At 40.1% G+C, this 13,625-nt stretch overlaps 1 protein-coding gene across 1 annotated transcript in view; it reads right to left on the reverse strand.

Annotated features, from left to right (window-relative positions):
• The window catches only part of LOC102203381 (arf-GAP with dual PH domain-containing protein 1-like), a 37,477-nt gene that overhangs the window by 15,925 nt on the left and 7,927 nt on the right, over positions 1 to 13,625 (reverse strand). Inside the window, exons 2-3 of the mRNA XM_005721864.2 lie at positions 9,022 to 9,149; positions 3,105 to 3,196 (exon numbers count right to left, since the gene is read on the reverse strand). Of these exons, the coding sequence (XP_005721921.1) occupies positions 3,105 to 3,196; positions 9,022 to 9,149 (220 nt within the window). The remainder of the gene's footprint in view (positions 1 to 3,104; positions 3,197 to 9,021; positions 9,150 to 13,625) is intronic.

A 13,625-nucleotide genomic window follows, 5' to 3' on the forward strand; every position in this document is an offset into this window, starting at 1 on the left:
AATGAGTTTTTTGGGTTCATTGAGAACATGGTTGTTGTTCAATAATAAAATTATTCCTCAAAAATACAACTTGCCTAATAATTCTGCACTCCCTGTATAGTCATGTGAAGTGAATGTGATTGACTTTCTTCTATTTCTGATCACCATGTCACTGTGAATCGCTTTCATTGTGGACTCAAATTTACACAGAGAGGCATACAGGCTCACTCTCACGTTCACAGCTATGGCCAATTTAGAATCACTACTTAACCTAATCAACACGTCTTCGGTCTGTAGGACAAAGCCAGAATATACAGAGGGAAATTACAAAGGAACAGCAACACCCTATTGTCCCCAGTTCTAAAGACCTTGGACACACTACATGGTTTTATTCTTCACTTTTCAGTCACTGGCTTTCACCTCCAAGATAAACTGCTACTCTGAGGACATTTGTGTTTAAACTTGAATCTTCTTATTGTCTAACAAGCAAGCTGGCAAAGGTCTTCTCTTACTTGTTCTCCTGGCAGTTCACAAATGCCAAATGCATAACTCCTGGCTTCCAACTTGAATTTTCTGACTTAACCATGCAGTCACCTGTACGCTTTCCCAACACATAGAGGAGATTAAAATAGTGGAATACTGTGATGAAATATGTAAGACCCATGTGCAGCACCAAAAACCTTCTTGCCACTTCTTTGGTCATTAGTGATTACCACAGCTGACCACAGTTGAATAGATGATGACGACTGGTCTGCAACCACTTGCAAATTGCCTACCAAGCGATAAGAGCATTTGCCTTCAGAGCAAAAATTGAGCTTTTAGAAATGTGTGCATGTTAGTGGTAGGGCACAACCAAAGCAACACAAAGGTTTTTGTCTCTGCACCCTCTTTGGGACCTACTTCACCCAAGCAAAAGCAAGCAACTTCCCAAAACCACTTGCCAACCAGATTGGGAATACACATTTTCCCCTACTAACCAGAGGTTGACAAATGGTTGCTTACCAGTTTCTATGCTTTACTGACCAAACAAAAACTGATCATATCTCATCAAATTGATTATGAGATATAGTTAAGTGGCTTTTTATGGTCACTGTAATTCTGCTGACAGCCTAAGGAGGAAGAAGAAACTTCCGGACAGCTTCAGTCTCCCGTCAAAATAAAATTGAATTGTTAAATAATCTAAGCCATATCAAAAAAATGTCACAAATATCATCATCATTAATAAAATGCTTACAGCAATAGAAGTATATCCCGGAATAGGAGGAGGGTATGACATGTACCTTTACAAGAATGTGCTTTACATGTTATTTTTTCATAAACCTCTTCCTTAGTTTTACAATGGCCATGGCAGCACTTTTAAACTTCTTAATTCATCCCTGCTGCATCTTTAAATTTGTTACTTAATCCTCAATAAAACAGAATAATGGAATATCCATTAAGCTTATACTCATATAACACTCATAGATATCTATTGCAATGCAACTCAAAGCAACCTGATCACAGCCTTGTACCAAAGCCTAATGTAAAGGTGGCAATCTCATTTTTAAACCTTCTTCCTTCTCACTGATAAAAAACAAACAAAAAGGCAGCTCATCGCCATGCCAACAATCTCTCTCATCCCGTTTCCTTCTCTGCCTCTCCCCAGCATGCTCTAAATGGCTCACACCATCTCTTTTTCTGCACAGAGGAAATACATTAACTATTCTATCAACATTTAGAGGTAAACATTCTTGGCAAATTTTTCTTCAAATGACACCCAATGATGACACTGGGTGAGAGCACAAACAGACAGCTGATACTGAGAAGGGTATTTCTCTCACTTCTAGTTCTAGGCTTTCTGTCAGTCTTTTGGATTCTCTTGGTTGTCTCTTTTCATTAAATTTACTGGAAGACAGGGAGACAAATGGAACAACACTCCTAAAATGCCAAGAAATGAAAGCCTTGCTACCTCAAGTACTATTTGAGGCTGATTCAAAGCACATGCTGGTGCAATGTGTACTACATAACAGCCTCCAGAATATTCAGAAATGCTGAATAAAACCCCTGCAGATTTACAGTAAAAATAATAACACAAACAAAACCACACTGCTTTTCATGGCCTTTCATACACACAAAAAATAAGAGAATGTGATGCTTCCTGATCACTGTGATTAACACGTGATATAACACATGATACACAATCTACAGCTGTTTCCTGAACAAACATGCAGCTTCTTTTTAGCTCAAATGCTATAAAAGTACACTGCAATTAGCTGTACAGCACCAAACAGTGGCCGACGTTAGCGCCTAGCTAATAGGTATAGCAGCACGTTTAGCTCTGTGTGTATTACATGCACATACCAGCTACTATCAGAAAACTTTGCACCACAAATGAACACAATCACATAAGTATAGTCATAATGAATTAATTGGCCTAAACCAAGTCGCTGTTTTGAATGTTCTTATAACTTGTTGCTGTTGCTTCTGCTTTTTTCAGAGCAGCCATTGTGATTTCTTTAAGTACAGAGAGCACTAGTTCACTCTACCTTCATTAGGCCTTTAAGAAAGAATGTAATACTTGCAAAGCTAATATAATAATTAAGTAGATTTCCCAACCTTTTCATTACACATTATTCTGTATTCAACTTTGAAAATGTACAAAAGTGGACTTTACACTACAGGAAGCATAGAGGGAAACAAGATGGGTGTGGTTTGGCCACGTAGGCAACTAAATGACAACGGAGATAAGACTGGTAGTTATCAAGAGGACAGAAATGGCAGTTGTTTGTGTTGTCTTCTCTGGGTTTAGCTAATCATCCTTGTCTAGTAGTTTTTAGGGCTGTGTCCTGTGCCTCCACTTAGCCCAGAACATATACTTTTTTCTACAAACCAAAACAGCCCTAAGAAATGTCCTAAATAGTGGTTCCTGCTGTCCTGACACACAGAAAAAACAAGTTCCTTTGACAGGAAAGGGCCTAACATCAGTTCACCCAGTCCTAGCACACAGTCACCCGCTAGCTAACAAAAAAGAATAAGCTAATTTAACATTAGACATAAACTGCTTATGCAACTATAAAAACTTTATACACACAAGGCTGTGTTTTCTAGTGTTCGTGTTTTGAGATTAATTTGAAAGGTGTACTTACTTGCAGTCAGTGTGTGTTGGTCTATAGTAGAAAGCCGGAACCTTCTGCTCATATTTGGCCTTGGCTGCACTGTTTCCCATTGCAGCCATTAACTGAAAGGAAAACAGAAAGAAAAACCTAGTCATCAAAACACTGTCCGCAGCTCAATATTTAATACTGCATTTCAGATATCAAGGTTAAATGGAAAACCAGATACATTTTATCTACCCAGTTTTTAATGAACCATAATTTTGCTATACTTTACTTGGGGACATAACTGCATTAAGTTTATTATATTTATAGTAATAGCAGCACCAGTAATATTGGTTTTAATCCTATTACTATCTTTAACAATAATAACAGGAAGAAAAAATTCACATTTAACTTTAAATTAGATTAAAAACAGTGAGCTATAGCACAGAAAACCTTAAGTATATTAGAACTTGTTCACTTGACAATAAGGCTCTGGCTTTCTTATGGGATTAAGGGTGGAAATGGCCACACTGCATTGGGACACATTTTCCTCCTGCCCTTGTTCCCTCCGTCGTACATTTCATCCTAGGATAATCCCTTAGCTCAATCCAGCTGGCACAATCCCTCAGTACGCTTCTTCTTATCCTTTAAGGGACTTTGGGGAATGATGCAGCACTGTGGCATTTTATTGTGAACGTCAAATAGAAGCAGATTTCTAAAGAAAGCCACTGAAATTCAGCTCATGTGACGAATGATGAATTTGGCACCTTGAATGAACATGAAATCAATCAATGTTGAATCAGCTGTTCCTGTCATTTGGTATAATCACCTCTGTACCACATCCATTCACTGTATTCCTCTCCTTCATGTGAATTTTTAACTCCACCAGACGGCTGAAAAAAAAACACTCGCAACTGTCTCAAGCTTCTGCGGAGCATGACCTTCAGTTACGGCTAAACCCAATCTTCATGATAACATGGTTAACGCTGCAATAGCACATGAGACTGGATGACTTCTCGTTATCTACAGTCTAATTTATTATAGATCCAACTGCTTAAGCACATACATATCCATAAAAATAGCAAAGCTGATTCAATTTATATACTGATAAATATGCAGCAGTGTGCAGTGTAGTCTGGGCAAGGATAAAAAAAAAAGAACGTGCATAATGCATAAAGTGTAACTGAGATTGAATCAGCCACACAAAGCAAGGTGAAAGCTCCAGCTCGACTTCATCCTGGTAACTTATGAGACCCCAGTTAGTACAAGTAATGACAAAAGCCCACAAAGGAGGACTGCTTCCCTTGATCCTGCTTGCCTGCCCCCTCACTTATTTGCATTTAGATGCAATATTTGAGTCATGGTTTTGGGTTTCTGTTGTGCCACTTCCCATTTTATTTTCTCATTTTTAGTGATGTATGTATCTAGTTACTTTGTTCTTTTTTCACATCAGTTTTCACCAGTTACATACTCTTTTACTATATATACTTCTTTGTCTCTCTGTAACATGCCAGATTGTCTTGGAAGTTAAGCTTTCTAGACAGTTTCCTAGTTATATTCCTCATATTCTCTTCCTGGAGTTGTATTCCTTGTGCTTCTTGTTCATATCCTCATTGTTACCCTTCGGGACTTTTTTCTGCACTTTTTCTTGGTCTTCGCCTGGATTGCTAGCTCTGTCGGTGTATGACCAGCCTTTAATTAAAAATGAGATTCTGGTGTATTATGTGGTGTCTTATGTTATATTTTTGAGCCTGCTCCGTTGCGCCATTAAAAGCAAGGGTAAGATAATGTGTCCAGATACAGATTAAACATTAGTACATGGTGTAAATAAAGCCTAATGTGGTATTATAATTCCAAAACAAAATGAAGTAATATCCTTGTGATTTGTAGCACCTAGCTGAACACAACCACAGACACATTTCCACTGATCCCAATAGAAGCCATGTTCAGTTAATAAAGTGAATACTGCTGTGGTTCCTCCGATTACTGACATTTTATTGGTATGGGACCAAAACAGAGCTCCAGAGGTCTCAACAGTGATCTCAAAATCATCCTAAAACACTCCCAATTATATTAACCCAAACGCACGTCACAAAGCCCTCGTGTATTCCCGTACCTCAATCAAATGTATCCCCCATCCGCCAATAAATGTGCTTTTGTTCTGGTTTTATCCAAATACTCTGTCCTTCCTGTGTATTCTTCTTCCATTTTCCTTGCTAACACCCTCACTGCTCACCCCTTAAGTCAAATCCCCATAACATCCCAATTACTGTCCTCCCACATCTTCAACCTTCCTGGTGACTCACATCACCGCCCCCTGAGTCCCTTTTTGTCACAGACTGACAGTCTTTGAGCGACAACACAGTTTCATTCACGGACAACTTTATTTATCCCCAGCAGAGTACAGAAGTCCAAATATGCATTCTGTGTTTACACATTTGCAGGGGCGGTACTAGGATGCCTTCAAGATGTATTCTGACCGGGACATGATCGCAAGGCACACAAGGGAAAAGAGTAAACTATTATTTTACTAATAATGCTTATTGATCCATATGGTGAGATATTCTCCTTCCACTGGGAAGTCAGAGTTAGGCTGAAGGTCAGAATTATGGAGCTGGTTAGAATTCACATATCAGGGCACAGGCATCACAGCAAATCTAAGTATTATTGGAAGATCAATACTGGCTGTATCAAGCCACATGAGACTCTGACTCTGATCATGCAGCCTTTTGTTCTATGCTGAAGAAAAACACTATGGCTAATCTAGAAATATAATGAATGTGTCAACAGACAGAGATGCCCTGGGTTTCAAAAACCCACCACTTTTCCTTTAAATGACATCGCTCCTCCTCATTTTTTTAATTCTGTCACATTATCCATAGTCCATATCACATGTCCATTGACTGGGTTGTTTCCATAGAAACAATAGTGATGCTTAAGCTTCAGTTACCATGGTTTTTGTTTTTGTCTGAATGTATTTGGTACAGTCACATATCAAATATGCACGCTTCTATTGGGATTTGCACATATTCGTGAAGAATTAAGAATTCTAGCAGTTATTTCAATCGACTCATAACAAAATATAAACATTTAAACTCAGCTGATATAAAACATTGATAGTTTATTCACTTCTCTCAGTTAATAAACTGTTTGGCTTGAAGTTACCCATAGGCAGCAAAGATTAACGTTTGTACCGCCGCCATCTTGGTTTTAAAAAACTGGATGTAACAAAAAAGAGCAATTCTGATTGTGAAACTGCTTGCTCACTGGGTAATGACTTGCCTTTCCACGTTGCTAACTAACATACCATGGATAATATCCCTTTTTGGAACACAGTATGACCCAAAAGTGACTGAGCCCATAAATTCATAAAGAAAGTTTTTACAGAAGTCGAGACAGAAAGCTGCTTTCCCATAGATTTCTATTCAGGTTCCTCATGTGATGTCATGCGGAAGTGACACAGTCACTGGTTGTATCACCTCCAGTGATACATCATGTATTCCCCCACTGGTTGGCAGTGGTTTCTGGAGGTTGCTGGCTCCTGCCAGCTGAAATCAGTTGCCAACAATATCCTGGTGAATTCTTTGGTTGCTAGCAGAATCCCAGCACTAATAGTTCCTATTAGCCGAGCAATAATACGACTTGAAAAAGTGTGATAAAAACTGGAAATGAAAAGTTTGTTGTCAAAGTAAAAGTTGTACCTCAGCAGTGGCCAATATGTTTCAAAAGGCACAACTTTGAAAGCAAATGGTCGATTTAGCAATAAGCTAGCAACCAAAGCAAACACAAGGGGGTTTTGCTTACTGGTTGAGGAGTACACATTGTTGCCAAGTGACATGTGGCTTGGGGGGTCACTGATTGGTCTCTAGGCCACGTGACAGGGGCTTTAGCAATCATTCTCCCAGCAACTGCCATTAGCCTCCAGCAAACACTCACAACCATTTGGCAAATAGTCTTGTTTCCATTGCTTTTGCAATCGTCATGGTGTTAACTAGTTGACTTCAAAGGTATGTGCGATTTTAGGAATGACACATTTCAAAACACACAAAATGTAAAACTAGGAGCCATTTTACTAAAACAAGTGCAAGAGCGACTCAAAAGACAATCCTAACAAAAGGGACTGTTTGCTACAACTGTTAACACCACCACTTTAGTTATGATGCTACAAGTTGCTAAAAACAACCATCTCTGGTGCTAAAACATGAAGCCAAGCCACATGTGTGAAAGTCTAAAGTTCCCCAAACTGTCATTAGTTCTAAAATGACCCCACAGATATTAAAAGCACAGCCTGCTACAAAAATAATTTTGGTCTCTATGGCTATTTTCCTCTTTCTTGACAACTGTACAAAGATGAATAATAATATAAGGCATCCATTTAGATTGCATGAAAGCTTATGTTTATGCAATATTTCAGCTGTAGCTGCCACGAATAATGGTGATGAAAAAAAACATACTGCTACCTCGTTAGCTAGTCGACTAAACTGAGTGGCTCACTTTACAACTTGACCATTGTTTACAGTTTTTGCTTTCGTAGGTTTTAAAAGCAACTTTCTCACAACTAATACTCGTATGTATGATACATTATAGTGTTTCATGTGTATATTATTCTACAGTTGCAGAAGACTCAAAAATATTTTACATCAGCTTTAGCTAATTTCATAACAATCCACATCTAAAAGTTTGTCCATTTATGTCTAACCAAAGAGATTGTAAAATGGATTTTTAAAATAATTAGTTCACAAACTATATGATTAATAATACAATGATTTCCTTTGCATTCCCTTTTGAATTGACACTGGATGGCTTTTTCCACCAGGTTTGTAAAATAAATAAAAATCAATTAATGTTTAAATCTCTAGTCTCTAGTTCCAAAGTTGCTGGCAGATTTAGCTACCTTCAGACAGAGGACAGGCTAGTTGTTTAGCAATCCCTGAATATCAGGTGATCTCACTGTCTGCCCACATCAGCTGATGGCTTAGCTGATACCTTTCTCCATGTCCAACTGACAAATCAGACTCAGACTGCGGGTTTACTTGTGGTTCCTCGGGTATTTAAAAGCAGGATGGGAGGCAGAGCCTTCAGCTTTCAGATGCCCCCCAACCCCCAGTTTGTATTTGGGAGACACACCTTCTCTACTTTTAGAGACACTGACACTGACCGTCCCTTAGTTATACTACAATAGGTCTATACTGCTAAGGGGCTTCCCAGGATGCACTGAGTGTTTCTTCTTCACTCACCTCTTTCCACTCTGTGTTTATACACCACTTTGCAATTAATCAATAGTTACTGTTAATCTCTAGCTCTACACCGCTACCTGAACCTGGTTTATTCCTGTTAAAAGGGAGTTTTTCCTTCTCACTCTCGCCAAGTGCTTCGTCATAGGTTGTCGTCTGATTGTTGGGATTTTCTTTTCTTTTTTCTCTGTACTATTAGAGGCTCCTACAGTGTAAAGCCCCTTGTGGCAACTGTTGTTGTGATTTGGTGCTATATACCGTAAATAAAAGTGAATTGAACTCCACACAACAGAGGAGGTGGATTGTATTTGATGTTAAATTAAAGCTTTGTTCACGACATTATCATCACAGTAATTTAATAGCATTGCAAAGTTGGTTTTATTGCCATATTTAAAAAAAAAAAATTGATGCTGTCCTGATAAACACCGTGTGTTACACCTGATCAGACTACACCTCCTCCTGTATTCTCTTGAGAAAATCGTAGTTGTCGCTTGCCTGTGACCCCAAACCATCTGACGCTGTGGAGGCGTAGTGCGAGCAGTATGCTAGCAAAACAGCGGCGTTAGTCCTCCATCTCTTTCTCTCGACACAAAATGTAGGAGTGTAGGAATTCAATGCTGTGGAAGCCTTGTCTCACATTCATTTTATTGTTCAAATGTCAAATGTCATCAAATGTCAGCAAGTGGACTGAGGTTAAAGGTATGTGGAGATTTTTGACATTCCCACCCTACCTCCACCTCGCTGGCATCCCATGTGTCCTGGACAGACTTGACTCGGCTGATGTGTGGGATGCTCCGGTGAAGGAGCGAGCAGGCCTGGCAAACAAACACACCCAAAGTCAGCGACGCCCAGTCTGGTTCTGCAGGAGAGACAGAGAAAGGGAAGAAGGGAGAGCCGGGGGGGTGGGGGGTGGGGGGGTTAGAGAAATGATGAAGGTAAAAGAGAGAGAGGGAAAAGGAGGAAATGAAATTTGTGAAAGCAGGACAAGACCGTGATACAGAGGGAAAGATACAGGACAAACAAAAAAGGAGGGGTGCAAAAGTCTTGTTATGAAGATGCTTTAACAAAAAGAACAGCAGCTCAAGGTTCAGACTATAAATACTGAAGGTGCTGATGCCAGCGCTGTTAAGAGGTTACAGAGGCAAAGTAAATGAAGCGAATATTACACCAGACTGTGGCTGAGTGAGCTCCTGCTCATAAAGGAGAGCAGGGCTGCAAAATATGATTTTGGGGAAATCCTATTTAGCCTACTGGCAGGAAGCAGACCACCTGAGATCTGATCAGACCTTAGTTACTGTTGCATCAGACACACAAATGCACACACATAAAGACTCTGGGAGAATGTGCAAAACTGAAGAAAAACCACTCTCTCTGCAACGCAGCACAACAGCAGCAGCAGCATCTGTGGGTGGTCAGCCAGGGTGCATGTGAGTCACTGTATCACACACAGGCTGAGTCTGCCCATGCTGATGAAGTGTTCAAAGTCAAGAGGCGTGATGTGCAACGGAAAGAGGAAGACAGAGCAAAGTGAGAAACTGAATGTTAGAATATGAGAAAGAGAAACAAAGAGGATCACACATGTGAATACCACAGATGGGCTGATTGGTGGGTAGCAAATGCAAAGAATCACAATTCAAGTTAGCTGACTGGTAAGACTAAATGACAAGCAATCCTGGCAGCCACAGTTAGTTACTTGGAAGTGATCGTCTTTCTTGTTCCAGTTTCTCAGCTGAAAGTTTGGTATTTTTAGCTGTAGACATGGCAGTGTGCATTTGGTGTTTTTTTTCCACTGAATACTCAAATATCTCAACTTTTAGGCTGATTACTGACAAAAACTAAGGGAGAATAGCGAAGGGATGGGAAGTAAAGGAAGCATCATTTACGAAAAGAAAGTTCAATTCCAGCATCAGGCCGGGGTCTTTCTGTGTGGAGTTTGCATGTTCTCTCCGGCTACTCTGGCTTCCTCCCACAGTCCGAAAACATGCAATTAGTGGGGATAGGTTAATTGATCAATCTAAATTGCCCATAGGTGCGAATGGTTTTCTGTCTCTGTGTGTTAGCCCTTCAACAGACTGTCGACCTCTCCAGGGTGTACCCTGCCTCTCGCCCTATGAGAGCTGGGATAGGCTCCAGCACCCCCCCAAAACCCTGAAGAAAAGGATAAGTGAATGGATGGATGGATGGATGGATGGATGGGCCTGACACAGCACTAAGACCACTTTAAGTGTGTCTGAGGGAAATCCTTCACGTTTTGGTTTCTGTCACTTGGTCTGTGCCATTATTTTTTCTTTTTCTGTTGTTATTTGTGTGCTCTTGCAGCAATTTTCTATTTGCTACTTAAGTTGCAATCTATTTGACCTCTCTGGACCACCGTAGTCTTCTTCCATCGAGCCAGTTACTGTACAATTAAGGTATTGTATTGTAAGTAAACAGTCAAGCAGGGCGAGCTTATTGAGACAAACATGTGAATAACAAGTCCATGAACATTTTTTTAGTCAGAGCCAGTTATTTCCATCTTTTATATACAGTCTGTGCTATCAGTATGCAGTATTAACGAAAACAAAATATATTTTATAAGTTTAAAGGTGATTATATTGGCTAATGTTAGTGTGCAGGTGTGTCATTTATGGATTAAGATGTTGCTAATGGATGCATATGCATGTGTGTGTATACTGTGCTACAGAACATATGCACATCCTAACCTGCATGTGCACAGCTACAAGCGACTGAAAGTACTGAGGGTGCCCTTACTGAGCAACATTCAAAAGTCTTTCTCTCTGTATCTCACTCTCTGTGCAGCTGCTATTTCTTAAATAAAGAGGCCCTCAGCGTGGCGCACCACAGACACACACACATGCACACACAGTGACAGCACTGTGTAATACTCAAGGGAATCATATGAGAGGCAGGGGAACGAAAGGTTGAAGGAGGCAAAAAAAAACAACCCAAAACCCAACACCATTTCTGCATCTCTGTCGTTTCAAGGCTGAAGCGGAAAGGTTTAGAGATTTAGAGATCTGGATGGAAGCGGAGAACAGAGATGAGGGTTTGGAGGACTGGAAAAAGCAAACAGAGGGATGATGTGAGTTCCCCCGAGAGCGCTAGCTGGCATCTGCGATAATCTTCCCCCATTTCATCTCTTTTAACCCATGACAAGCAGGTGATGCTTTTATAAACGTCAAGTCATCCTTTAATCATTCTGGAGTGCAATGAAGCTTCAAGCAGCAGCGCTTTAATGTAAGGGAATCAAACCTCTTCCTTTTTAGGTCTTCGCAACAACAATATAAAAACTCACAGGCACCCACACAAACACACACACACGCACACCAAACCAACCCCTGCTGACATGAAAACATACAACCTGCCATTCGGTGGTGAGGTCATCTCTGTCTGAGTCAGGCCTTACAGAGAAACAGGCAGCACTCAGGGAGATTACTGTGGCCGCATGACTGACTAACAACACACACACACACAAAACCACACACACACACACAACTACACATGCACATACGCAGAGGGCTTTTTCCTCTACATGTACATGAGTGATGTTTCTCAACAGGATAGCTGTGAACAACAGATGCACAGTCGTAGTGAGCAGGAGGTGGAAAATTCCTGATGTAGTGTGACTTTTTTTTCCTTACAGTGCATATGCTGTTTGAGACATGGTTTTTTCTTTAAATGCAGCAGTACTGTGTTGCATCTCTGAGCAACTGTTCAGAGAGAGGAGACAAAAAGCTTTGCAGGAGATCTTATTGGGCTCACCTCTTAGGGAGACACCGGAGCTTTGGACAGAGGATGAATGAATGGGTGAGGGGCATTTATATTCTTACAGTGGCGGCCTGTGACTGTGAGCATCTGCAAGCACTTTCATGCATCTGCAGCAGAGTCATTTGTACAGTATGTCTCATACACATGCCTGTCAGAAGTGGCATTGTGTTGGAGATTAATAGCTAGAAAGTAGGGCCAGCTGAGGTTATGACCCAGTGTGTTGGTTAAAAAAAACAAAACAAGAACAGACACCACAACATGCTTTCATTTCTCTCAGGGGTTTTTCATTTTAAAAAGACAGACGTTCCAGAGGAAATGTCTCTGCAAACACAAATATTGCCCATTGAATCCATTGAATTTGCTCTTCCCAAATCATTGATTCGTGTTTCTTACCTGCTGCCATGGGGATAGATTTTAAGGCTATGACTGTTGGGCAAGTATCATAATTTTCCTTGAGCCACTGTGGGCTAGTGTGGTCACTGTGTGTAGCGTGGTTCACTTAAATAGAGGGCTAACTCTCAAGTCCAAAACACGGGTTTGTTTAAAGTAATTGTTTCACAAAAATTACTCCATCTTTGTTATTGATGGATTACTACCTCATTACTTTTCTTTGCTTTTCATGTTCTTAACTTGAGGACATTTTTTTTACTAATAGATCTTATCCAATGCTAAAGTCTGTTCTAGAAGCAAGTATCACTGCACTGTGTTCCTTTCATTTTAAGGTCACTTGGACATGCTTGGTAAATTCCACTCCCCCCCAACTTCTATTCTGAGTACACGAGTACAAACAAAGGAGGAAATGCATTTGCTGAAATGCCACTGGTTCTAAAACTGAGGGCAATTTCTCTTTTACCAGCTATCAACAGTAATGATTGGTGCACAGAAAATGAACTCTTGGGGTATCTCACAGCTATACTGGACGCCTTCAAACATTGCCCACAGCAATCCAAAACCAATGGGTGAAGGTTGATGCCCATACAGTAGACATTTTTATGGAAGAAACAAAAAAACTATGTAGCTTTTAGTTATAACCTTACTATAACATAAGGTATAAAGATAGAAGTACTAGGCCACACCGCTTTATCTTAGAATTAAAGCTGATTTTGGGCTCATTGGCCCAAGTATACAAAATCATAGCGTAAAAGGGGCATGGGTTTAATACTGAGCCACTTTACACAAGTGGCTCAGTATTTTGATAATGATGATGTCACTATGTCAACCCCTATATTTAGTAGAATAGCTAAATGTATAGCTAATAAATAAATAGCAAAATATTTGTTTCAGAACAATCCTGCTGAGCTTTGTTGGCTAATTCATGCAAGCACACCTTCCTGAAAGGTTACTTTGTCATGTTAATACAATATTTCTACAGTTACCTCATAATCATTGGGTCAAACAGCTTTCTAGAACATAAAATACTTCAAGGATTTTTTTTGTCCTGAATCCCTAAAGGCTGGTGTGTAGTTCCAATAAAGAGGAATTAGCGTTCTGTCTCCCTGAAACTCCCTAAAAAGGAGACTTGGTGAAATCCTTGACAATGAAACGTCTGAAAAAAGTACACTAAGCA

This window comes from Pundamilia nyererei, unplaced genomic scaffold (assembly GCF_000239375.1).
Source record: "Pundamilia nyererei isolate P.nyererei 1_Seehausen unplaced genomic scaffold, PunNye1.0 scaffold00005, whole genome shotgun sequence".
NCBI classification, from domain to species: domain Eukaryota; kingdom Metazoa; phylum Chordata; class Actinopteri; order Cichliformes; family Cichlidae; genus Pundamilia; species Pundamilia nyererei.